The sequence below is a fragment of the Erpetoichthys calabaricus genome, chromosome 16 (genome assembly GCF_900747795.2).
Source record: "Erpetoichthys calabaricus chromosome 16, fErpCal1.3, whole genome shotgun sequence".
NCBI lineage: Eukaryota > Metazoa > Chordata > Cladistia > Polypteriformes > Polypteridae > Erpetoichthys > Erpetoichthys calabaricus.
This window is the reverse complement of record NC_041409.2, coordinates 65571896-65595209: the sequence shown is the minus strand read 5'-3', so window position 1 is coordinate 65595209 and position 23314 is coordinate 65571896. Positions and strand designations below refer to the sequence as shown.

The following is a 23314-nucleotide window of genomic DNA, read 5'->3' as shown; positions in this document are numbered from 1 at the left end:
TTCCGACAGTTTGGCCAGAACCACGCACACCAGTAGCCAGCTGGAGGTCATTTTGTAGGGCTCTGGCAGTGCTCCTCCTCATTCAAAGGAGCAGATATTGGTCCTAGTGCTAGGTTGATGCCCTTCTTTGGCCCTGTCCAGATCTCATGTAATGACCGGTTTTCTAGTTTCTCCCCGATGGTCTTGGCCTACCTGTGCATCCTGAATCAGCTGCAGGTACTGCTTCATGCTACTAAGGACATTAGCAAAACACAAAACTAGAGAAGAATCAGTCAGGAAGGATAAGGAAAGAGTAATTATCTGTGGCCACCACCTGCAAAACCATTACCTTTTTGGGGTTGTCTTGCTGTTGTCTCCCCAGTGCACCTGTTGTCATTTTCATTTGCGCCAAAGCAAGTGAAGTTGATTCACAATCACTTATGATTCCTGACTGGACAGACTGATATCCCTGAAACTTCACCGCCTTTGTGTTAGACTGTGATGATTAAACATTCCCTTAATTTTTTGAGCAGTACTGTATACTGAATGAAGCAAATTTTAAACCAACACATGTACATGAAATGATTAGATTATATAGTAGGTTTCAGTTAGCCACTGGTTCTATTAAATAGTTTGTAGAAAGTTGAAAACACAATAAAATTATGTTATTTGAAAAGAGATCCACACTTGCACTGCATGCACAGTTAGGTACACATTTCTGTACAATAGTAAATATTTAGAACTGAACAATATATAAGGCAAAAGGTATGCTGTTGACCATCTAGATTTATGCAATTTATGTTTGCAAAATGTATACAGCTAATGAAACTGAGTGTGCACACACACGCACATACAGTATACAAAACAACAATATACAGTATAGGCAATAAAACATTGAATGACAGAATCTGCATGTGGGAATGGAATGGCTAAATACACAAGACTGAAAATCAGAACAAAACAACATTTATTAAAGTCAACAAGTCTGCATCTGCCAGAATTGCAAAAGGCTCAACGTTATATAGTTATCTATTTTTTAATGCAGGATTTTTTGATACAATAATCAAACTATTGACAGACTCTGAATGATGGTGAATTTAATTTCTTAATACTATATTAAAACAGGCTGTGTGTTAGGTACAGTAAAACTTAAGTCATTCTACCCAATTTACTGTGAATAAACTATCCATTTCTCATTAGTAGAGAAAATAAAGGCATAATAGTATACTGTATACAAATATAACATATACAAGCCATTTTTATTGATAGCTTCATTTTCAAAGTAGAAGTTTAAATGGGTCTTTATCTGCATTGAAGATACAGCACCATTTCTAACAATAGCATATTTGCTCCTTTTTAAAATTAACCTATAATGAATGTACTTCATAAAGTACTATGGTAAATAAAATGTACAGTTTATTCCATTGCGTTGCATCTCATTTCAAAGGTGTTTATTAACAAGTTATTTTCCTGTTGGTAGAAAATGCCTTTTATGTACAGTAATGTCATAGTGCAGTACTTTACAATCTGGGAGCACCGTAATCATCTGGCATCCTTTCAATATTGTATCTAAATAAAGAATAAAACAAATGCAGATTAATTTAACAAGTATTTTAAAATCCTAGTCCCAAATAAAAAAATCTCATCTGATGTATTTAAGTTTTAATTTAATTGCATCACACAAACAATTTCAGCTTAACATGATTAAAACTATTATGTTTCATGTATAAAGCAATTTCACAGTATTCAGAAAAAAATGCAGCTCTGTCAATTTACAGTTGTGACTTTTCAGTTTTCCTTCGGTCCATTTTTTGTATGAAACCCATTCACACATTTGTTACTATAATATTTCCATAAAACTTAGTTTAATCACTGTAATATTAAAATATTAAAAAAAAAAAAACTTTTACAATAGTGAGCAAATGTACTGCATGTCAATTGTTAGGAATTTTGTTTTGAAGAAAAATAAAATGGCATGCTTGAACATTTGAGAAACCTCACCTGTGGTTTGAAATGTACATGATAGGGACACCAGGAATTTTTCGAATTCTTCTTTTCAAGTCTCTATCCACTGTGGCTACAATGTAACACTTGTGCTATGAAAATAAAAGAAAGTTTAGGAATGCATATATACAGATGTAGAAGAGCAGAAAGCAGCTTATTTTCATTTGAGAATGAGCAGCTGCTAATAAATTCTTTGTCCTCATTTGAAACTAATACTACTGTCCATCACCGTTAACATATTTGACTAGATAAATACAAAGAAATATAAAATAAAACAACATATACACTCTTTATACAGAAGCAATGTTACAATTTGTATAGCATACGTTAAGATGACTGCCATTAACCAATCAAAACTGGCAACTATTGTCACTAACAAGTCCCCTTGGGATTCATGATAAAAATAAAAACCAGACAACATTTTCAAAACAACACACATACAGATGTTATAATGTGGCATGCCATGGCCTATGATGGCTAGTTGTCTCCACTACTTATCTGGGGCAATTGGTCAGTACTATAATTCAAAGAGGTTGTTGCTTATCATATGGAATTTTGTATCATGCCTAAGTGGTGCCATTTTTTTCTTAATGGGATTATTCCAGAACACCAACATTATATCACAACCCCATTCACTATCTTTGCTAGAATATGTGTAGACCATTCTGTGCACTACTAATTTTTAGTTTAATTTTTAGATGAAAAGTGCTTTGCTGGATAATCCACTGCTCCACATTGAAAACAACTGTATGACTCCTTGCTACAACACATAGCTGCTTGTATGAGCAATCATTGGGACTATACTTGATTTTATTAAACTCAGTTCTAGGTGGATAAATAAATTATTTCTTTTCTCTGGATTTTGAAACCATTCTTATTTATCAGTTACTTGATCTAAATACAGTATTTGAGGATCGTTTCCTAATCCAAGTACCGTGTTTAGTTTATTGCTATAAAGTAAACAGAAACAAAAGTACTTTTTCCAGTAAGAGAGATATTTTTTTTTTCCCACTGGGGTTTCATTTTACAGAGAAGCGCCTAGACTTCATCCTTACACCACAATCCCCATCCGGATTTTGTGCTGCATAAATGGCAGCCCCAAGCATGTGTGGATTGGCAGTATCACTTCTTCCACAACTATCTTTTTATCATTGGCACCCCACAGGGTAGTGTGGGGAGTTCCCTGCTGTACTTGTTGTTCACCTAGGACCTTAGCAATGACTGTGAGGCCAGACAAAGTTCCAACTACACATTCCTGATCAGTAAAAAATGAGATGGGTTACTGAGAATTCTGATACTTTGGTACCAGGGTAACAAACTCTCCCTTAATGTCAGCAAAACTAAGGAACTGGTCATAGATTGTATGAAGCAAAAATAGAACTACATGGTTTAGAGAGTCAGTAGCATCACCGATAACCTAAAGTTGGTACAACCCATCTCAACCATCTTAAAAAAAAGTCATCAACAAGTGTAGAAAATATGGCTCAACAGTGACTCTACCAAGATTAGGATGTCCCTCCAAGACTGATGAGAAGACAAAGAGAAAACTGGTCAGTGAGGCCACCAAGATGCCTACTGCAACATTAAAGAAACTGCATGATTCTCTGGCAAGTACTGGTTGTTCCCTACACATGACAACAACCACTTGTATGCTTCATATGTCTAAGTTGTGCGGTATTATAGAAAGACGAAAGCCATTTCTGCCAAAGGAAAAAAAACTTCCAAGCCCGGCTAAACTTTGCAAAACACTATATCCAGTCTCCCACAACCATTTGGAAACATGTATTATGGCTAATTAGACCAAGGTTGAACTATTTGGCCATAATTCCAAAAGGTATTTTTGGCACAAAAATAGTACAACACATCATCAAAACACCACCATATTCACAGTAAAGCATGGTGGAAGCAGCATCAAGCTTTGGGGCTGCTTTTCTTCAGCTGGAACTAGGGCTTTAGACAAGGTAGATGGAATCATGAATAGCTCCAAGTACCAGTCTATTTTGGCACAAAAACCTTCAAGCATCTGCTAATAAGCTGAAGATGAAGAGGAACATCACCTTTTAGCATGACAACAACCCTAAGTAATGGCTTCAAAGGAGGATCAATGGTCTGGAATGGCCCAGCCAGAGCCTAGACCTTAATACAACTGAAAATCTGTGGGGTGACTTGAAAAGAGCTATGCACAGAAAATGTCCTTGTAATCTGACAGATATGGAATTTTTTTGCAAGTTGGCAAAAATTGCTAAGTCCAGATGTGCCAAACTGATAAGACTCTTGCTAAAACAGACTGAGTGCTGTAATAAAATCAAAAGGTGCTTTAATTAAGTATTAGCTTAGAGGGTGTGCACACTAATGCAAACAGGTTTTTGTAGGATTTTGCCCCTTTTTTCACTAAACAGTTTGATTTGTTTACACCTTCTTTGTATAGACTGCAATTTTTCAATAAAGGCGGAATAAGTTGACAGAATTTATCCTGGTTTCGTTTTTTTTATTACACAAAATCAGCAATTTTAGCAGGGGTATGTAGACTTATTATATCTGCTGTACATATATCCACGTGTTGTTGAAAGGGTCCACTGTTTAAAGCAAATTACTTTTAAGTTTTTTTTTTGGATGGTTTTCTAGTGGCGAGAAGGAAATGGAAAACTCCAAATGCAAAAGTATTCAGATGGGAACTGTTCACAGACTAAAAACCCCAGGGAGAATTTTTTTTTTTTTTTTTTTTTAAATACAGTTTACAACGATACGAAAACCAATGTTTTATTTTTGCAAGCAGCAGAGGGAAATATCATGACTACAAGTAAACTGGCTATAGATGTCTTTCTAAGACAACTGTGAGCAATCTATTGCTAAAGGCTACAGTAGTGCAAGGTTAATTTAACATTAATCTTAGTGAAAAACTTTGTTTATTCACAAGACTTTCTCAAACTCTCAGTGGTCTCAAAAAATATGACTTTTAATAACATTCAGAATGGTGCATATTGCTGCTATGATTTCAACTGTAAAGAAGTGTCTTAATGTTCTCTCTTTTTGGGATTATTTTACTTTACCTAGCTTGTCAATAATGAGTTTAGTTCTTGTTCTACAAATAATGCAACCCCAGCTAGTCTGTGTACAGTATTTATTACTAAGTAGCTCCATTTAATAAAATTTTGTAAAAATTCCCAAAAAAGTAAAATATGAAAAAATGTCAACTGAATGCTATTTTCCAAAAAACAAAAATAACTGACTTCCAGTGAAGAAACTGCTTGGTACTAAAGACTCTTATCTGTCAGGGTTTTCCTCCCTCATGTCTAAAAATGTCCATGTTAGTTTAGAGTTGCAAATAAACCTATCAGCATTTGAATGTGGATGTGTACGTGAGTGGGCCCTGTGATAAACTAGCACAGTGTTTTCCTTGCCTTGCTCCCAGTGCTGCTAGGATGGGTTCCAGTCCCTTTGACTCTGAATTGGATTAATAAGCGAGTTTCGCAATTTTTTTTTTTTTTAAGCCTGCAGCCACTACAGCTCTCCAGGATCAAGACTGAACATACATGATCTAGGTTAGGTTCTGATTCAACAGAAATCTCCTGACATTTTACAAAGACAACTACCATAAGCTACGTATATTTGTTAAGATATAGAACCGAGCTGTCACACTGCTATACTACTTCTTATATTGTTATAGTTCTGTTAATGGATTGAGACTAATGCCATTAAATAAACTTAAATTATAGATATAAACACAGAATTAGTTTTATCTGTTAAACAGAACCCAGAGCCACTTTTCTGCTTGGCATCAGGCCCCAATGGATGTTCAAAGCACCATTTGAAAACACTGACTAGAGAAGATCTGTAACTTCAAAACAAACATTCAGGCATTATATTTTGTTACATATAAACATTTGAATATCAAAAATGACGCTTCCATTCATTCCATCCTTGTGCTGTTTACCTGTGTGACTCTTTGGACTAAGCAATCATCTGCATATATTCCCTTGTGTGTACAAGGTAATCTTTCAAACCGTGGGTCTTTGGCAATTCTGTTGAATAAAAAAAAATAAAAAAATCTCTGCATGACTGAGAAGTTAATCAGGGCATTAATCAGAAAAAATTTTATACACTGCCAAAGTGAATAATAAGATGACAGATTAAAGATTAAAAGTCCATATTCACATACACTATATGAAATCTTTACACGTTCTGTGAAGAAAATTATGCTGAACCAGTCTGTGTCTTTCTATGTATAAAAAAAATCCAACATCTGTCTGTCTCCCCACTTTTCACGAGAGAACTACTTGATGATTTAGATGGGTTTTTTTTTTTTTTCCTTCTATAATCTGCTTGAACATTCCGATTGATTTTGTGACCTCTCTCATCGCGCAAAGTATCATTGTTCGGTTGTGGTACCGATTTATTTGTGCAAATCTGAGAGAGATGCAACGGGCCGAGGGGAGGGGGCACTCCTCACTCGCACGCCAGCCTCGGGGCGTATCTTACATCCACATAGGTAGCAAACGAGAGAACTACTTAACAGATTTAGATTGGGCTTTTTTCTAGAATTTGCTTGTACATTCCAGTTGATTTTGCGGCTTCTTTCATTGCACTGAAAAAAAAAAAAAAATCATAGTTCGTTTGCAGGAGCGATATATTCGTGCTAATCTGAGACAGAGGCTGCGGGCCAAGGGGAGGGGGAAGCATGACGTCAGGAGTAGGGAGCCGGGCAGAGCCCTCCTCGCTGTCCTGTTCTAGCAGATTGGTTGCGGGTTTGTGTGCTATTCTGATGCTTCACTTGGCCAGGATGTGCGCTGCACCATCAGACACCCTATGATGATAAGGAAGTGAGTACCAGGTGGGATGTGGGTTCTGGTTCAAGTCGATTGTTTGCCGAGTTTTTTGGCATCTCCTGTGTAAGCATTGTTTAATGAATGTGTCCCAGTTAAATGTAAGAGTTAAGGCCAGTACTAAAAGTGCCAGAGAGCTGGCTGAATCTTGGCTAGTAAACAAGAACGCTATTAACAGACATTTGGACATAAACCCAGCACATGCAAACTTAAGAAGAACATGTTTATAATAAATAAAACTTAACAACCAATACCCCCCACCCCACCACCTAATTTTTGCTATTGTATTGCCTTTGATTCTTGTAGGTCTAAGCATTATCCTCTGATGAAGGCTCCTGGCAGGGGCTAAAAGCTCAGGAATAAAAACTACTTTACGATTCATTTTCTCCCTTTGTGGATCTCCAGCTGCAAATAATTTTAATTTTTTATATTATATATTACACACACACACACACAGTACTGTGCAAAAGTTTTAGGCAGGTGTGAAAAAATACTGTAAACAAAGAATGGTTTCAGAAATATAAATAATGATTGTTTATTGTTATCAATTTACAAAATGCAAAGTGAGCGAACAAAAGAAAAATCTAAATCAAATCAATATTTGGTGTTACTACCTTTTGCCTTCAAGCCAGCATCAATTCTTATAGGTACACTTGCAAAGTCAAGGATTTTGTAGGATTATAGTCAGGCGTATGATCAACCAATTATACCAAACAGGTGCTAATGATCATCAATGTCACACGTAGGTTGAAACACAGTCATTAACTGAAACAGAAACAGCTGTGTAGGAGGCTTAAAACTGGGTGAGGAACAGTCAAACTCTGCTACCAAGATGAGGTTGTGGAAGACAGTTTCATGTCATGGCAAGATTGAGCACAGCAACAAGACACAAGGTAGTTATACTGCATCAGCAAGGTCTCCCCCAGACAAAGATTTCAAAGCAGACTGAGGTTTCAAGATGTGCTGTTCAAGCCCTTTTGAAGAAGCACAAAGAAAGAAACGGGCAACGTGGAGGATCGTAGACGCAGTGGTCGGCCAAGGAAACAGTGCAGCAGATGAAAGATTATTACCCTTCAAAATCGGAAGATGTCCAGCAGTGCCATCAGCTCAGAACTGTCAGAAACCAGTGGGACCAAGGTACACCCATCTACTGTCCGGAGAAGTCTGGCCAGAAGTGGTCTTCATGGAAGAGTTGCAGCCAAAAAGCCATGCCTCCGACGTGGAAACAAGGCCAAGCGACTCAAGTATGCACGAAAACATAGGAACTGGGGTACAGAAAAATGGCAGCAGGTGCTCTGGACTGACGAGTCAAAATTTGAAATATTTGGCTGTAGCAGAAGGCAGTTTGTTCGTCGAAGGGCTGGAGAGCAGTACAATAATGAGTGTCTGCAGGCAACAGTGAAGCATGGTGGAGGTTCCTTGAATGTTTGGGGCTGCATTTCTGCAAACGGAGTTGGAGATTCGGTCAGGATTAATGGTGTTCTCAATGCTGAGAAATACAGGCAGATACTTATCCATCATGCAATACCATCAGGGAGGCGTATGATTGGCCCCAAATTTATTCTGCAGCAGGACAACAACAACAACAAGCATACAGCCAAAGTCATTAAGAACTATCTTCAGTGTAAAGAAGAACAAAAAGTCCTGGAAGTGATGGTATGGCCCCCACAGAACCCTCAACATCGAGTGTGTCTGGGATTACATGAAGAGACAGAAGGATGTGAGGAAGCCTACATCCACAGAAGATCTGTGGTTAGTTCTCCAAGATGTTTGGAACAACCTACCAGCCGAGTTCCTTCAAAAACTGTGTGCAAGTGTACCTAGAAGAATTGATGCTGTTTTGAAGGCAAAGGGTGGTCACACCAAATATTGATTTGATTTATAGATTTCTCTTTTGTTCATTCACTGCATTTTGTTGATTGATGAAAATAAATGATTAACACTTTCATTTTTGAAAGCATTCTTTGTTTACAGCATTTTTTCACACCTGCCTAAAACTTTTGCACAGTACTGTATATATTATTCCACATGCCTGAGTGTGTTTCCTCCCAAGTTCACATGTGTAGGTGAGGTTAACTGGAAGTGAGGGAGTGATTATGTGTGTGTGCTATGCAATGAACTGGAGCCTTTTTCTGTGTTGTTGACTTTGTTTCCTCTTAAGCATACATTGGATTAAGTGGGTATGAAAATGTATTTACAGCATCTATACTCACACTTTTATACCAAGGCCCCTATCCTTAAATACTAAAATGCTGTAGAACAGTGACATCCTGTGGCCATTATTATAAGTTTTGCATAATATCAAATGTGATAAAGTAAAAAAAAATGTATTCTTAATTATTTAATAAAGGATGTAAAATACTTTTGATACGTAAGTTACAATAGATGTTTCATCCACCTTTGATCACAAACAAGCATAATGCAGCATCATACTGAACTTGGAATGTTACATAGCAAATAAATTTAGCTCTTTAAAGACAACATTCTTCTAGAGTTAGGATCAGAAATCTACGAATGAGAAGGCTAATATAATTCTACACACTGGAAGCTCTAGAAACAATCTCTTGTTAGTAACATTTCTGTTTGTACAATGACTGGCTCCACATATAAAGAAGTTCTTCATTATGTATGTACAATGACATTATATGTAAGCTTATAAATAAAGTGCTTTTACACATAGCTGAATGCTTAACATGTATATACAGTACACTTCTTTTAGCATCCTCAAGAGTCGGCAAGAAATTCATGTATGTTAACCATACCTGAGTGCTACTCTGAATTTCTGACCCAGTTTCTCAATCTCACCCATTACACAGTCTGTAATACATGGCACGCCTAATTAATAACAAGAGAAAAGAATGATTAGAAAGCTATTATTTAAATTAAACCCAACCTTAATAACATAAAACTTGCACTGTTAAAACTGTAATGCACCTACAAATAGAAAACATGTTATGATTATTCTTAAAATTATCCTCACAACTTATTTTAACATTTATATTATTTGCATTCTGTACATTTACATCTAGGTATAATGAAGCTGATAAAACTTTTTCACTCACTAACAATATAAAGCTTCAAATAATGGCATGACTACTACCTTAAAAAGAATGCCATGAAAATATATTATTCATAGTCAATAAACTGAAAATCATGAGTGGTGTGTGAAAGTTCAGGAGTTAATCACTTTTCGTTACATTTACCTCTAAATTTGATTTCAAGTGATACACTTATTAAAATTTTGATTGGAAATTCTTGTTTATTAGCAAGCTAGTGGTTATTTGCATCAAGCGCCTTGTACTTCAATTGTTTCAGATACTGACACCAATCAGTAACAATGCCTTTGTTATTCAAGCACTGGTATCACAGCTTTATGACATTTAAGGTTAGTTAGCTAATTTCACAAATTTGACTAAAGAAGCAAATCGGTTCAAAATAATATAGGAGTTTTATCAGGATTTTTAAAAAGTGAAAATATGAACAGCATGCTCATTAAGAAAAAACATCACAGTTTTACTTAATTGTCAGTAACATTGTTTTTAAAAAAGCGAGATAAGATCTTGAAAATGCAAAAGGCCATTCAGTTGTTTCATGCTTTCAATATGTTTTTTCAGTCTATATATCTAGCATTAATTAATCTCGGGGTCTTGTTCACGAGTGAGGGAAAAATGGAGCGGGAGATTGACAGGTGGATCAGTGCAGCGTCCACAGTGATGCGGGCTCTGCATTGGTCTGTCGTGGTGAAAAAGGAGCTGAGCCGAAAGGCAAAGTTCTCAATTTACCAGCTGATCTACGTTCCTACCCTCACCTATGGTCATGAGCTGTGGGTAATGACCTAAAGAACGAGATCATGAATACAAGCAGCTGAAATGAGTTTCCTCCGCAGGGTGTCTGGGCTTTTCCTTAAAGAGAGGAGTCAAATGAGGTGGCTTGGGCATCTGATCAGGATGCCTCCTGGACGCCTCCCTGGTGAGCCATTCCGGGCACATCTAACCAGGAGGAGGCCCCAGGGAAGACCCAGGACACGCTGGAGGGACTATGTCTCTCGGCTGGCCTGGGAACGCATCGTGATTCCCCAGGAAGAGCTAGTAGAAGTGGCCAGGGAGAGGGAAGTCTGGGCATCTCTGCTCAAGCTGCTGCCTCTGCAACCCGATCTCGGATAAGCAGAAGAGGATGGATGGAAGGAAATGTAGTAGGATTAAAAGTAAAAAGATGAGAAACAGACCAGTGGTCTTACAAAATGTTTAAATACTGGCTAATATTTGGATTTCACTTACAGGCATAATCTAGTGTTTAGTTCAGTTAGAGCCTACACTTTTCCCTAGTAACGATGGACGCAGTTTTCACCATTTAAAGTATTTTTGCTCCTTCTAATTAAACAGTAGTGTGTATACAATACTTAATGTTTTCACAATAGCAGAGTAATTATCTACATTTCATTCAAGAGAGAATCAGAATGAAGCATGAAAATATAAGATTACACCATATATTCCTTGGTTTCTCAAGACTGATTTAAAATGATATTGCTTATGCTTATGTGCATCACACTAATTTAGGATTACCCTTAAAAATTCCTTTGCTCGACAGATTTGTTGTCTTCCTGTTCCGTTACTATAGCCAACCTAAAAATTTACTATGTTGCACTTTCCACCAGTTTTCTTGTTCAACCACTTGCATATATTGTAATCACACCTGACTGTGACTTAGAATATATCTGAAGTAGAATCTTAATTGAACAGTTGAATAAATACAGTAGCAGCAGGAAAAAGGAAAAAGCATAATACTATTGTCTGAAAAGAATGATTACTATTGAAAAAATATTTAGACTTACATTTGGCATACAGGCAGTCCATCATAGATTGCACAATATCCAGTTTTGCTTTAATTGAAAAGTTAATAAAGTTTGTGTCAACCAAGATATAGTACGGAGGACCAAGCTGTGTATTATATTGAAAAAAAAGGCAGGAAGGGTACTTGGGTCTAGAAGATAAAATACAAAATAACACACATCAAATTGCATTTTTGGAATGCTTATTATAAAATAAACATTCAACTTCCTGATTATTATACTTTTTTCACTATTTACAAAACAAATTCAGTCTTAAATTATATTTACATTTATTTGAGTTTATTGGAATGAATGCCAGGAAGAGTTACTTTAGTTTAATTGTTCATTACAATTGGCAAAAAGATTAATTACTAAATCTTCAAAAATATCAGACATGCTTTCAGTTTCGGTACTAATTACATTATCATTTTAATATGTAGTCTTCGTTCATTTTAAAAATTACTACAACTTACACTTCTTGTTCCTTAATTGCAGATGGATCTTCTTTCTTTTTTGGTTGAGATTTTGCTCTATCCTGCTCTTTTCTAAGAGCAAAATAAATAAAAAATAAAACGCTTGTTAAAATATAAACAATTTTAAACAGCAATTATTTTCAACCTGTTTACTCCTCAGGCATGGACTTTGAATAAGGTCACTGTCCCTCTTGGCAGTCGCAGATTAGAATGATCAGATGGATGTGTGAAGTGTCGGAGAGCCAGTGGAAAGTGAATGCCGACTTAAGAGAAAGACTTGGTATGGAGGTGTTATATGCTGTTCTAAGGAGAAAGCGACTAAAGGTAATATATGTTTCTTCTAAGATCTCAAAAATGCAGGGAGTGACTGCTTTCAACACAAACATTTTTCTTAATTTTGGCTCATTAATCTAATTAGTTGGGACATGACTAACCAATATGAAATCCCAAATGACGAGGTTAAGTGACAGTCAGTCTAAAAAGTATTATGTAGCACAGATGTAAAAACAAAAGCACTCGGGAATCTTTGCAGTGGTGGAAGCAGATTTCGAAATCTGCCAAAGCACCAGCAAAACACCGCACTGCACTTCTTTTCATAACTAAAGGTATCAGTGCAACTACAAATTAACAAGCAATTTGTTAGAAAAGGTTTATAAATACAGCAACATAGGGCAAAAGCAGTAGAATTAAAAACTGTCACTTATCCAAAAGTATTACATCTTCAAGGGATAGAAAAAAACGATCAACTGTGCAAAATATGAACAATTGCTAATGCTGTATGCAGCTCAATTCTCTGATAATTTTTAGTTATCAATCCTTCTTTCTTTCTGATGGACTTAAAATCTAACCATAGTAACGGGTGGATGATAAAAGACTGGGGGAGCAATGGAGACCACCACCCTCTGTGCATAACCCTTAACTAAGCTGTTTAAAAAAATAACCAAAAAAAAAAAACAAACTATAAACCAGAGCTATTTTTGACATGGCACCCCTTCAAGAAAAAGAAAAGGGAAAAAAATAATAATAATATGATCAGCTGTTGCAGACCACATTTACTTTTCTCCAGTCTTAACACTACCCTAAACTAGTATGGTGTCAAAAAATACTCCTTACAGGAGCAAGGCATTCCCTTGTTTCTCTAAGTGTGATGCTTACCACCGCACCTCTTTTGGCTTAATTACATAAATGATTCATGATGTGATGGCTAATTTTTTTCTAATAACTGTAAAAGTATTCTTGAAAACTAATTAGAAAAAATTATGCATGTGAAAGAATTAAACTAGACAGACACAAGCAGATTAGGAAATAAGGAACACAGACTTACATTCTCTGATCCTTTAGACTTATCATCCGCTTCATTTTTGCGTATTTTTTTGCTTGCTTCTGTTTTCCCTTGAAAATAAACCATGAAGGACATACTGGTTATATTAGCTAATATTTCTTTCATCTTTTTGAGAAATTCCATACCATACAAAGGAATTTTGTCTTAACCATGGTTAATCTAATTCTTGCCTATTGTCAACCTTGTTTATTCAGTTAAAAATTGGGATAATGCCAAGACTGGCTCCACAGTTTCTCAATTTATTTTCTACTTTAGTTTTACTTTACAAATGTTCTGTTTCGTTTAATTACATCTTGCTTCATAAAGAACATTGTGAGAGCTGTATAAAGTAACTATTGGGTTATTGATAAATACCTAAAGTCGGCAGTTTACCCACATCGAACTCAGAAAATTAGGCAATTATTTCCAATGAAGTGGAAGGTCAGTAACAACATCAAATAACAAGTACTGTATCTATTTCACTACATGCTTAGAAATGAATGCCTTTCATCTTAAAAAAAGAAACTGCAAAAACGGATAAAAATGTCATAACATGCAGCAAAGTGACAACACGTAATTTTGTTGGATTAAATAAAAGATCCCGTATGCAGATCGATGCCAAAGTAATTAATGCTTTTGATTATGGTTTTTAGTTTATATACTATTTTTTAAGATGACACATTGGTGTATCTTGTGTTCAAAGTCTGAAACTTGTCAGCTTCATGTGGACATTCACTGTATGCATGTTCTCTCTAGTTTTCCCTAGAATATCATAGATACCAGTGAATTTTTGAAAAAGCACTTCTTCACGTTTATGATGATGATCCTACTAGCTATGACAACGATGCAAATATGGTTATATCGTATACACACGTCTCTACCACGAATTAGACACGAGGTATGCCTAGGTGTAAATGAAACAACTATTTACTTTATTGAACATGACGAATAAATGTGGTACTGCTGTATGTACGTTGCAATGCAGCAAGTAAATGAAAGATCAGAATCACATTACGATGCGAACGCAAATAAGGATTGTGAACTGTATGGACGACTAAAAAACTTGCAACTGCGCTATTTTAGTTCCGCGAGAGTCTGAATATCATCTGTAGACTCAAAAGTTTAAATCGAACAATTGTACCTGTTTTGTTAGTTCAATACTAAATCATATAACCTTATATTCTGTCTTTTGCCTTCGTAGCGAGTTAATGAACACGAGGACTAAAATGCGTAGTTATGTCGAAGACACTTTGTCGGTCACACAAAATTGTATCAGTAGCGCACTACATTACAAGAACATTAACAGCTAACAGGTATGACAAATGCTTCCCCTGAACAAAAACTTAAAGCAGAGCTCACGTACCATATTTAGAATGAAAAGCCCCACGCATCTAACATGTACGGAACAGTGTCTCCCGAGTTTTACGTCACTGAAAAACTGGCGCATGCAAAGACGCAAGAAGGTGGGCCTTCCCACTACGTCTTTGTACGTTTTGCTCGGCTCCGCCCCAATCACACCTTTTGCGTGTAGACGTGCAGTGCGTCTCTTCCGCTTGAGTCCAGGTAAACAGAACTCAGGTGGAACCGGTTCGTATGGACGGAATCTTGTGTTCTAAGAGAAGACGAAGTTTCTAAAAACAACATTGGTGGAACATATATATATACATATATATATATGTACACATATGAAGGACGAGGAAGAATTACATTTACACGGAGGTAGGTGTCATCCCGTCATCGGTGGCTTTTTGATTGACTCATAGGGTCATGTCATAGATAACAACGCGAGCGATAACTTGCAGTCGATGACACTCGCCCTTTGCCCCAAGGCACTTCGAGCTTTCTCGTTCCTTTATTTGTGTTGTCGCTTTGTCCAAATGACCCAGTTCATTTCTGCGATAATATTAACTATCAAGGCTGGAACTGTTGTAATAGTGTACATCTTTATGCTTATGGTGAAGGAACGTGCGTTGACTTAAGGTGAAAGTACAGTATTTAACACTGCATCTTTACCGTAGGCATTCCTGCATCGTTATACACAATAAAGCCAATGAGGGAGAAGGTCATTCAGGCTAAACTTGTTCGTTCCCTGCTGTACAGTACTAGTCCTTTCAGAAAGGAAGCTTTTACGTTTTTCAATGTCGAGGCTCTGCATTCTAAATGCAAACATCACCACAGCTTTATAAAAAAATAAATGATAGTGTCAAGGATTGAATATGTTTCAGTAGATCAAAACCTTTTCACCTCCTGGACGTTTCATTCCATTCCTTGTATCTAATGCCGTTTCTTTTCATTTGATTTCCCGCTTTGTAAAAATGTACTTGTTTTTTTCCGTCCTTTGTAAAACCAACTTGTTTTCATGTTCTGTTTTTATTATTATTATTCACTTCTCATTTTCGTACAGTTTTCAGTTAGGGTGGAGGAAAGGCAATTGACTTCTTAAATGTTGCTGCATTCCGAAACCATAACAGAAGCACAAATTAAAGTCCACTTATGATTTGTAATATAGTACGTGCCATATCACTGCAGCAGGTAAACTGAGTCCCTCCCTTCATTCAAGTGCCAGTTCCAAAATTATATTTCCTTTGCTAATTATTGAATTCCTGTATTTGTTTATATCGTGTTTCATTATTAGTTGTTAATGATAGTAAGATGTCTTAAGCAGTTTGAACGAAGGAAGCTTTTTCATGCAGATTGCTACATCAATGAAAATATTACTTCCATGACACCTGTCTGATGAAGGTTATGCCACCAAAACACTGTCTCTCAAACCTTCATTTTTAAGTGTGGGAATAATCGTTACCTTTTTTATTGGTCACATTAATGTTTGATGAAGACAGAGACCATTGTATTCTTCAGAAATACAACTTTGAGAGGCTCTGTGAATTATTGATCTATGAACTGAATTTCAAGTCAAAGCACATCACAAAACTGCCTTATTGTGTAATACTGAAAAATGTCCTGAACAGTATACATTTTTGACATCTGCCAATTGTTCTATAAAATACAAGAAAGATAATTTTCAACTCCATGTACTGCAAAAAATTAAAAATAGACATTTTCTTTTACTCCTCTATTTCAGCTGCATACATTCCTATTAAAAAATTTAAAAGTTTTAAAGAAACCTTGAGGAGTAATGTGAGCAATGCTTGCACCTGCTAAAGACCAGCATGGCTGATACCTTGGGCTGCAATATTTATAGCATACAATCCTTACTGGCCTTAAAGGAATACTCCACCCAAAAATGATATTTGATATATGATATTTAAATGCTATTTTTGAATCTTTTGCATACCTAGTATTGTTTGCAGAGAGGGCTGAGAAAAGTTGTTTTTATGAAGAACAGAGATCATGAAGTTTATGATAGAAGTTCCAATAGGGGTCTACATGAGGCCAGCACTAAGTAACAGCAAATAATATTAAAATATTCATGAAAAAAATCTTGTTACTTCATTTGTGTTTCATAATCTACAAGTCAGTTATGCAATTGTATGCTCACAGTGACCAAAGGGCATGCATTTATTTGCTAAAATATCATTGAGTATATAGTTCTGGAAAATCAGAGTGGTGCATGAACAGCAAGTGCGTTTTAAATTAAAGACTAGACTGTTGACCAATGAATGAGGGAATGTCAAGGAGTAGCAGCTCTGTTTAATGTCTTAAGTACTAAACAGTGTTCATTTTATTGTGTTTTTAAATAGGTATTTACTCTTAGAAGAGGTTTTTTTCAATGTAAATGATAAGTTCTCCATGAACACTCAATAATTGCACACAAAGAAGATCTTTGTTTTGGCTTTTTTTTTTTTTTTTTTTTTTTTTACTGTGAGTTTTATATGTCACTTTGTCATGAACTCATTTCATTGAAGCAAGAAATCTCAAAGTCAGGACTGAAGATGGTCTGATGGACCCAAATTTTCTGGTGACTTTTGTTTTTTGCTCAGTTTTGTGGATTCTTTTTTGGGAAGTCAAGTGGAATAAAACAAAGGAGAACCAAATTGAAGAATGGATCAATGGAAATGGCTTCTCCGATTACAGACACCTCTTTAAAGGTATGTGAGTTTCATATTAATGTATTGTTTTTTCTTAATTTATCTTCCAATACTTGTTATCAATATATATCTTTTCCCATGCTATATAAATAAAATTTATTATTATTACCGTATTAGCTTTTTGGATGGTGAATAAACTAAGTGTATTACATATGTTAACATTTGGTACAGAGAAAGGGTTCATATTAATTAAACATTAGTGAAAAAGATATTTTGTGATCTACCACACCTGTGTCCCCTTCATTAATAATATATACGAAGGGCAATTCAATTTTTTTGAGAACCAATAGTAAATTAAACGGGCTTTATTTTTCAGGAAGAACGCGGGAAACATTAATAAATTTGTTATACCATTCACAGAGCCTTTCTATACCATTCACATAAAACAGTTTGTCTTGCTTTTTGCAAAGATTCTTCTGTAGCTGATTTGATGTCTTCACTTTTGATATAAAAGCACATCAGACTGTGGAACAGGTGATAGTCACATGGAACCAGGTCTGGGGGGTACAGTGTGTATGGTGGGTCTTTAAATGCACAGTTTTACTGAGCAGGGAGATTGCCAAATCCTTCCTTACCACTTTTGCCTGATAGACTGTTGCAAGCATCATTGGTTCTATGGGCCTTTTGAGGTGCCCTTCAAATTATAAGAAAATTGTGCACGTGATCTAGATGGTACTACCTTGGAATCTTAATTTCTTTAGTTTTGGACAATCACCATGGTTTTGTTATTTCTGTTGCTGTATGGACATTACACCATATTGATCTCTAGTTATGAAACAATCTTTACATTTTCCAAGTTCAAATTTATTATGAGACTAGTCATTTAGCCCCTTACAATAATGGGTGCTAGAACAGTAGTGCACAAGGGGGCTCCGCCCCCTGCTCGCTTCGCTCGCCTACCCCCGGTGTTTTGAACCCGTGCCCGCCGGGCAGCCGTAGGTTGCTTTTGTATTGGCCTCTCTTTCAACCTCATGTAGCATTTTTATAGACTTAGCTAATGGGTGATTGTTTATGACCTTAGTGACGTTTCTCATTATAAGCTCCGTGCATTGTTTGTTTTCAGGAAGGTTGACTCGTTGATAGATTGCGTCATCTGGATCTAAGATGTATATTTCTGCAAATTTGCGTTCGTGATTTGTTTCAGGGTGCACTGTTCCAATGCGATGTAATATTTGTCCACATACGCGAAAGCAGTATGGGCCATTGCAAGCTGGTGGCTTGATATTTACTCCGGTAGATGCAAAAGCAAATGAACTATCGTAGGATCTAATGCAGTTCATAAAGTTTTTACTTTCTGCTTGTTTTCCGGCATTTCAGACGCGCGTTGTAGACATCTGCGTTCATGGATTTTTTCCCGTCGGTCCCGTTTATGTATGTCTGTCACTCGAGCGCTTTTCTTTTGAACCCGTGCCTGCTTCGCTTCCGCAGTTTGAGATGCGCGCTGCATGCGTCTACGTTCATTGTATCTGTCCATTTGGGCTTGTTTCTGTATCTGTGTTAGTCGAGGTTTTCGTTTTTGGAGCCGAGATAGTTTTTCTTCCGCGGTTTCAGAAGCGCGTTGTAGGTGCGTACGTTTATTGTTTTTTTTTCATGCGGGCTCGTCTTTGTGGTCCCGTTACTCGAGCCGTATCGTTTTGCACCTGTGATCGTGAATTCATGACTTGTCTGTTCTTTATCGTTAGTAATATGGGTAAGTAATAAGGAGCGTTTTCTGTGGTTGTACGGTTAATAGTGCATCAGTGTAATGAGATTCACCTATGCTGTATAGTTTGTACGTATTCAGATGACGTATGTTTAATACGGAGCGTTCGTTTTCTTCTTATTATTACCCATCAGGTGTTGCGCCTGTGTTATCTGTGGTTGTCTTGTTAATATTACATCACTGTAATGTGATTCCAATATGTAGTGTAGTCCAGTTTCTTGTTGTTTATGTATGACGTCGGGTGTCCACGTGCGGTTTTTTAGAAGTGCGTGGATTATGCTGTGTAGTGTGTACGTTGATTTCAGATGCGCGTTGTAGGCGAATGCTCCTATCGTAGTATCTGCTGTTTTCCGTACCACAATTCGCTTTCCGTAATATCTCGGGGTTGACGTGTGACCCTTTGTGGACTCCGTAGTCTGTCCCGTTTTACTCTGGTGCGGGGGGGTGACTCCTCTTTTTCCGTACCATCTCGGGCTTGATTTGTGAACCTTTGTGGACTCCGTAGTATGTCCCGTTTCATTGTGGGGCGGGGTTAATGTGATTCAAATATGTTGTTTTGTCCGTATTTGTGGGGTTTCTGTATGATGTCGGGTGTTTGCTTGCGGTTGCTCTTTCGTTTTTGAGTGGTAATCTCGGGCTTGATGGGTGACCCTTTGTGGACTCCGTAGTCTGTCCCGTTTCACTCGGGGGCGTGGGTCTTACTCCTCTTTTTTAGGTGCTATGGGCTTTGTGTGGTGCCTGCGTCTGACTCCTTTTTTTTTTTTTGTGTGCTATGGGCGTGTTGCCTCATTTCTTATTTCTGTTAGTGGAGGAAGGCTTTGTGTGGCGCCTGCGCACCATGTCTCCTGCGATTTCTGTTAGTTGGAGGGGGGCTTTGTGTGGCGCCTGCGCACTATGTCTTTTGCGTCCACGGGCAGGTCCCTGCGTCCATATCCGGTTTACCATTCTCGTTTAGTAATATGGATAAACATTAGTATGAACAGTCTATATTAAATGGCAAGGGACTTTGACTTCATTCTTTTTGTTGGTCGTATTTTTCTTTCTTTCAGCCTTTCTTTTGTTGATGTTTACTTGCTGAGCTGACCGTTCTTCTTGGGCTGCCGCCGTGTATTGTGTGTCTTTAATTTTCTGTGACCGTAATACTGTCTTGTACGTCCGCTGGCTTGAACATCCGTAATATACCTTTAATTTTTTCTGGCGGTAATACAGGCGTGCCCGTCGGTAATATGCCTTTAATCTCCTCTCGCAGTAATACTGGTTTGTGTTTCCGTAAAACGCCTGTAACTTTCTCTGACAGTAATATCGCGCATCGCACCGTGCCCCGCGCGTGCGCACTTCACCAGAAGACACACACACACACGGACACCTGGACGCACACAAGGATTTTATTAAAGAGGATTCTCATTGGGACATTGAAAGTAGTAATGCTTATTTGAGGAGTCAATAATCTGAGAACTCAATGTGCACAGACCTTTGACATGTTTAGTTGTTCAACTTAATATTGCAAAAAAAAAAAAAGCTCGGAACAGGTTGTCAAGGAAAAATATTCGGGATCAAACTAATTTCAGTCTTTACACTTTTTTTTTTTTTTACAAATATTATTCCTTATCAAATATTTTTAGAAATAAACAAAACTTTTTTTCCTAAATATTTTTTCTTTGACCAACATCATTCATATTGTAAATGGAGAAATATGGTCATACCAGTTTTCTTTTATTAATAATCAGAAACACTGCTAACAAATATGTTTGTTTATGTATCTTGCAAATACTATAAAACAAACACTCCCTGAAGAAAATGAAGATGTATTCATGAAGTTAAAAAAAAAAGTTCTAAGTCACATGATTAAACAAAAGTGAATAGCAGTTTGCAGTAGTAGTTGATGCCATTTTTATAAAGTTGCTTATCTTGAGTTAGAGCAACAGACTGGGCATAGCATACTGAGCATCATGTATTTTTTTAATTCCACTACAATCACAAGCAGGCACCATAATAATTTGGAGAATGCCCTGGAAGTGACTGGGTGGTCAGACAGGCCAGGGTCAGTTAATATATTTTTTATGTAATTTCTTTTTTTAATACCAATTAGTAGTTTAGCTGTAACATTCTGTACTAAACACAGGCATAGCAAAGAAGATTGACTGATCCATGCATACAAAGAATTACAATACTCTAGACTGGGAATTTTACAATACAGGTTGACATTCAAAAATCCGGCCATCGATAATCCGGTTCCTTCAGATTTCCGGCATGGATTTCGGAGCGCATTTTCAAATTTACCACATTGGCGCGCCACTGTTTTCTGGAGGCGCTGTTTATGTTTTGATGGCGCTGTAGTCGATAATCGGTTGCTGGGTCTTGCTTGCACCTGCTAACAGGCAATCCTGCTCATTCCTTCTCATTTTATCATTCATTTGCTGCTGTATAGCCCCATTATGGATTCAGCAAAGAAAAGGTGGCATAAAATGTAAACATCCTGCGTTGTCGATCACAGAGAAAGTGGAGGTGCTAAAAAAAACTTGATAGCGGCGTATCTGTGCAAACCATTTGTGCAACATATGACATTGGCTCTTCAACAGTGTATGATATTAAAAGGCAGAAAGAAAAACTGTTAAAGTTCTTTTCTGACAGTGGATCAAAAAAGCAAATGTTTGTTAGGAAGTCAATGACAGAGGGAAAAAGTTTGGAACTGGACCAAGTTCTGATAACCTGGTTTAATTTTCGTGTAAGTGAAGGTGTGGACATTTCTGGTGATTTATTAAAGGAACAAGCCAAAGTGGTTCATGAAGAGGTGGGATTGCAACACAAGTGTGAATATTCAGAAGGTTGGCTGCATCGTTTCAAGTCGCGACATGGCTTACAGTTTCGTGCGGTGTGTAGGGAAAAACGTTCAGCAGACAAAGATGCGGCTAGTGCGTATGTGGATGAATTTGCAAATTTAGTTAGTGATGAACATTTAAGTCCTGAATAAGTGTACAATGCTGATGAGACTTGTTTTGGAAATGTTGCCAAAAAGAACTCTTAACAACTGAGGATGCAGAATTGCCATAGGGGTTACCACAAGAAGGGGTGGTTCACCACTGATACTACATTGGTTTGGTTTCAAAAAGGCGCAGTGGTAGTGCTGCTGCTTTGCAGTAAGGAGACTGTGGAAGATTGTGGGTTCGCTTCCCGGTTCCTCCCTGTGTGGATAGCGCTTTGAGTACTGAGAAAAGCGCTATATAAATGTAATGAATTATTATTATTATTATTATTATTATTAAAAATGTTTTGTTCCTGAGGCTAGGGCTAACTAAAATTCTGTAGAACTGTTTTATTTAGTTGGTGAACATTAAAATTTCATTTGCTTTTCATTTAGTGTTTAATTTTCTTTCATTAAAGGACTGTACAGGTAGTCATTTTCTGTTAAATATATACAGCATATATAACCATCCATAATCCGTCACTTCTCAGGTCCAGAGGTTGCCGGATTTTTGAATGTCAACCTGTACTAGAATTTTGTTTTCAATACCAATGTCAATGAAAATTTATGATACTTGATACCTTTTGATGCTGCAGCAAAAACAAAAATCCCCATTCAGTTATTTTTTTATTGAAGTACGTCCATTTCTTGAAGTGAACAATATTGTGCCTTTTTCTGAAATACAGTATAAAACATATAAGTACCAATAGTAATAACAGCTTTAAAATACTGGTATATACAGCAAGTAATTACCCAACTGTCATTTAAGTAAACCAGTATTGGCATTCATAAATATCAAAATGCATTGCAAGGCTTAAATTTTAATGTGTGACAGAGATGGGGATCCCCACAGTGTAACAACAAATGGGGTTTATAATTTTGGGAGGATTTTAGCAGAGTTTATAAAGAATGATAATCAATTAACTACCTTGTTTATCTTAGCATGTGCACATTCTAAATTTATTCTGATATTTTCTGTCCAGTAACTAAATAGTACTGCTTAAAATCCATATTAAAATAGAAAAATTCAAATGTTACTATGTATGTTCTGTTAAATTGATGCATTTCAAAATAATTACAGGTATTTCCTTTTAAACCAACTATTTAAAGCTGTTTTTGCAACAGCATGTTTTAGTATCTGATTTGTTAGCAAATCAGTTGGTTAGATTTGTA

The 23314-nt window shown here is 36.8% G+C and overlaps 2 protein-coding genes across 3 annotated transcripts in view; one reads left to right on the top strand and one right to left on the bottom strand.

The window, feature by feature from the left end:
• Positions 1-923: 923 nt before the first annotated feature.
• On the bottom strand, positions 924-14931 carry fcf1 (FCF1 rRNA-processing protein). Its single transcript, XM_028821732.2, has 8 exons — positions 14792-14931; positions 13432-13499; positions 12108-12179; positions 11638-11786; positions 9569-9641; positions 5918-6005; positions 1981-2075; positions 924-1548 (listed from the first exon to the last, which is right to left on the bottom strand). Exons 1-8 carry the CDS (start codon positions 14873-14875, stop codon positions 1500-1502), a joined length of 678 nt encoding a protein of 225 aa, XP_028677565.1. The 5' UTR covers positions 14876-14931; the 3' UTR covers positions 924-1499.
• Positions 14932-14971: 40 nt separating this feature from the next.
• The window catches only part of arel1 (apoptosis resistant E3 ubiquitin protein ligase 1), a 64557-nt gene continuing 56214 nt past the window's right edge, over positions 14972-23314 (top strand). The window contains exons 1-2 of one of the 2 annotated variants that reach the window (XM_028821136.2): positions 14972-15147; positions 17130-17477. In XM_028821136.2, the coding sequence (XP_028676969.1) occupies positions 17330-17477 (148 nt within the window). In that variant the 5' untranslated portion in view covers positions 14972-15147; positions 17130-17329. Of the gene's footprint in view, positions 15148-17129; positions 17478-23314 lie in introns of those variants that run through there. The other variant, XM_051919728.1, reaches the window with a different exon arrangement.

What these genes read in the sequence shown, in the direction of transcription:
- fcf1 (XM_028821732.2), bottom strand. Translation starts at nt 14,875, where the DNA reads ATGCGCCAGTTTTTCAGTGACGTAAAACTCGGGAGACACTGTTCCGTA. An exon ending in GGACTGCCTGTATGCCAAAT is followed by an intron (nt 9,642 to 11,637) that starts GTAAGTCTAAAT and finishes GTTATTAATTAG; the next exon opens with GCGTGCCATGTATTACAGAC. An exon ending in AAATTCAGAGTAGCACTCAG is followed by an intron (nt 6,006 to 9,568) that starts GTATGGTTAACA and finishes TTTATTCAACAG; the next exon opens with AATTGCCAAAGACCCACGGT.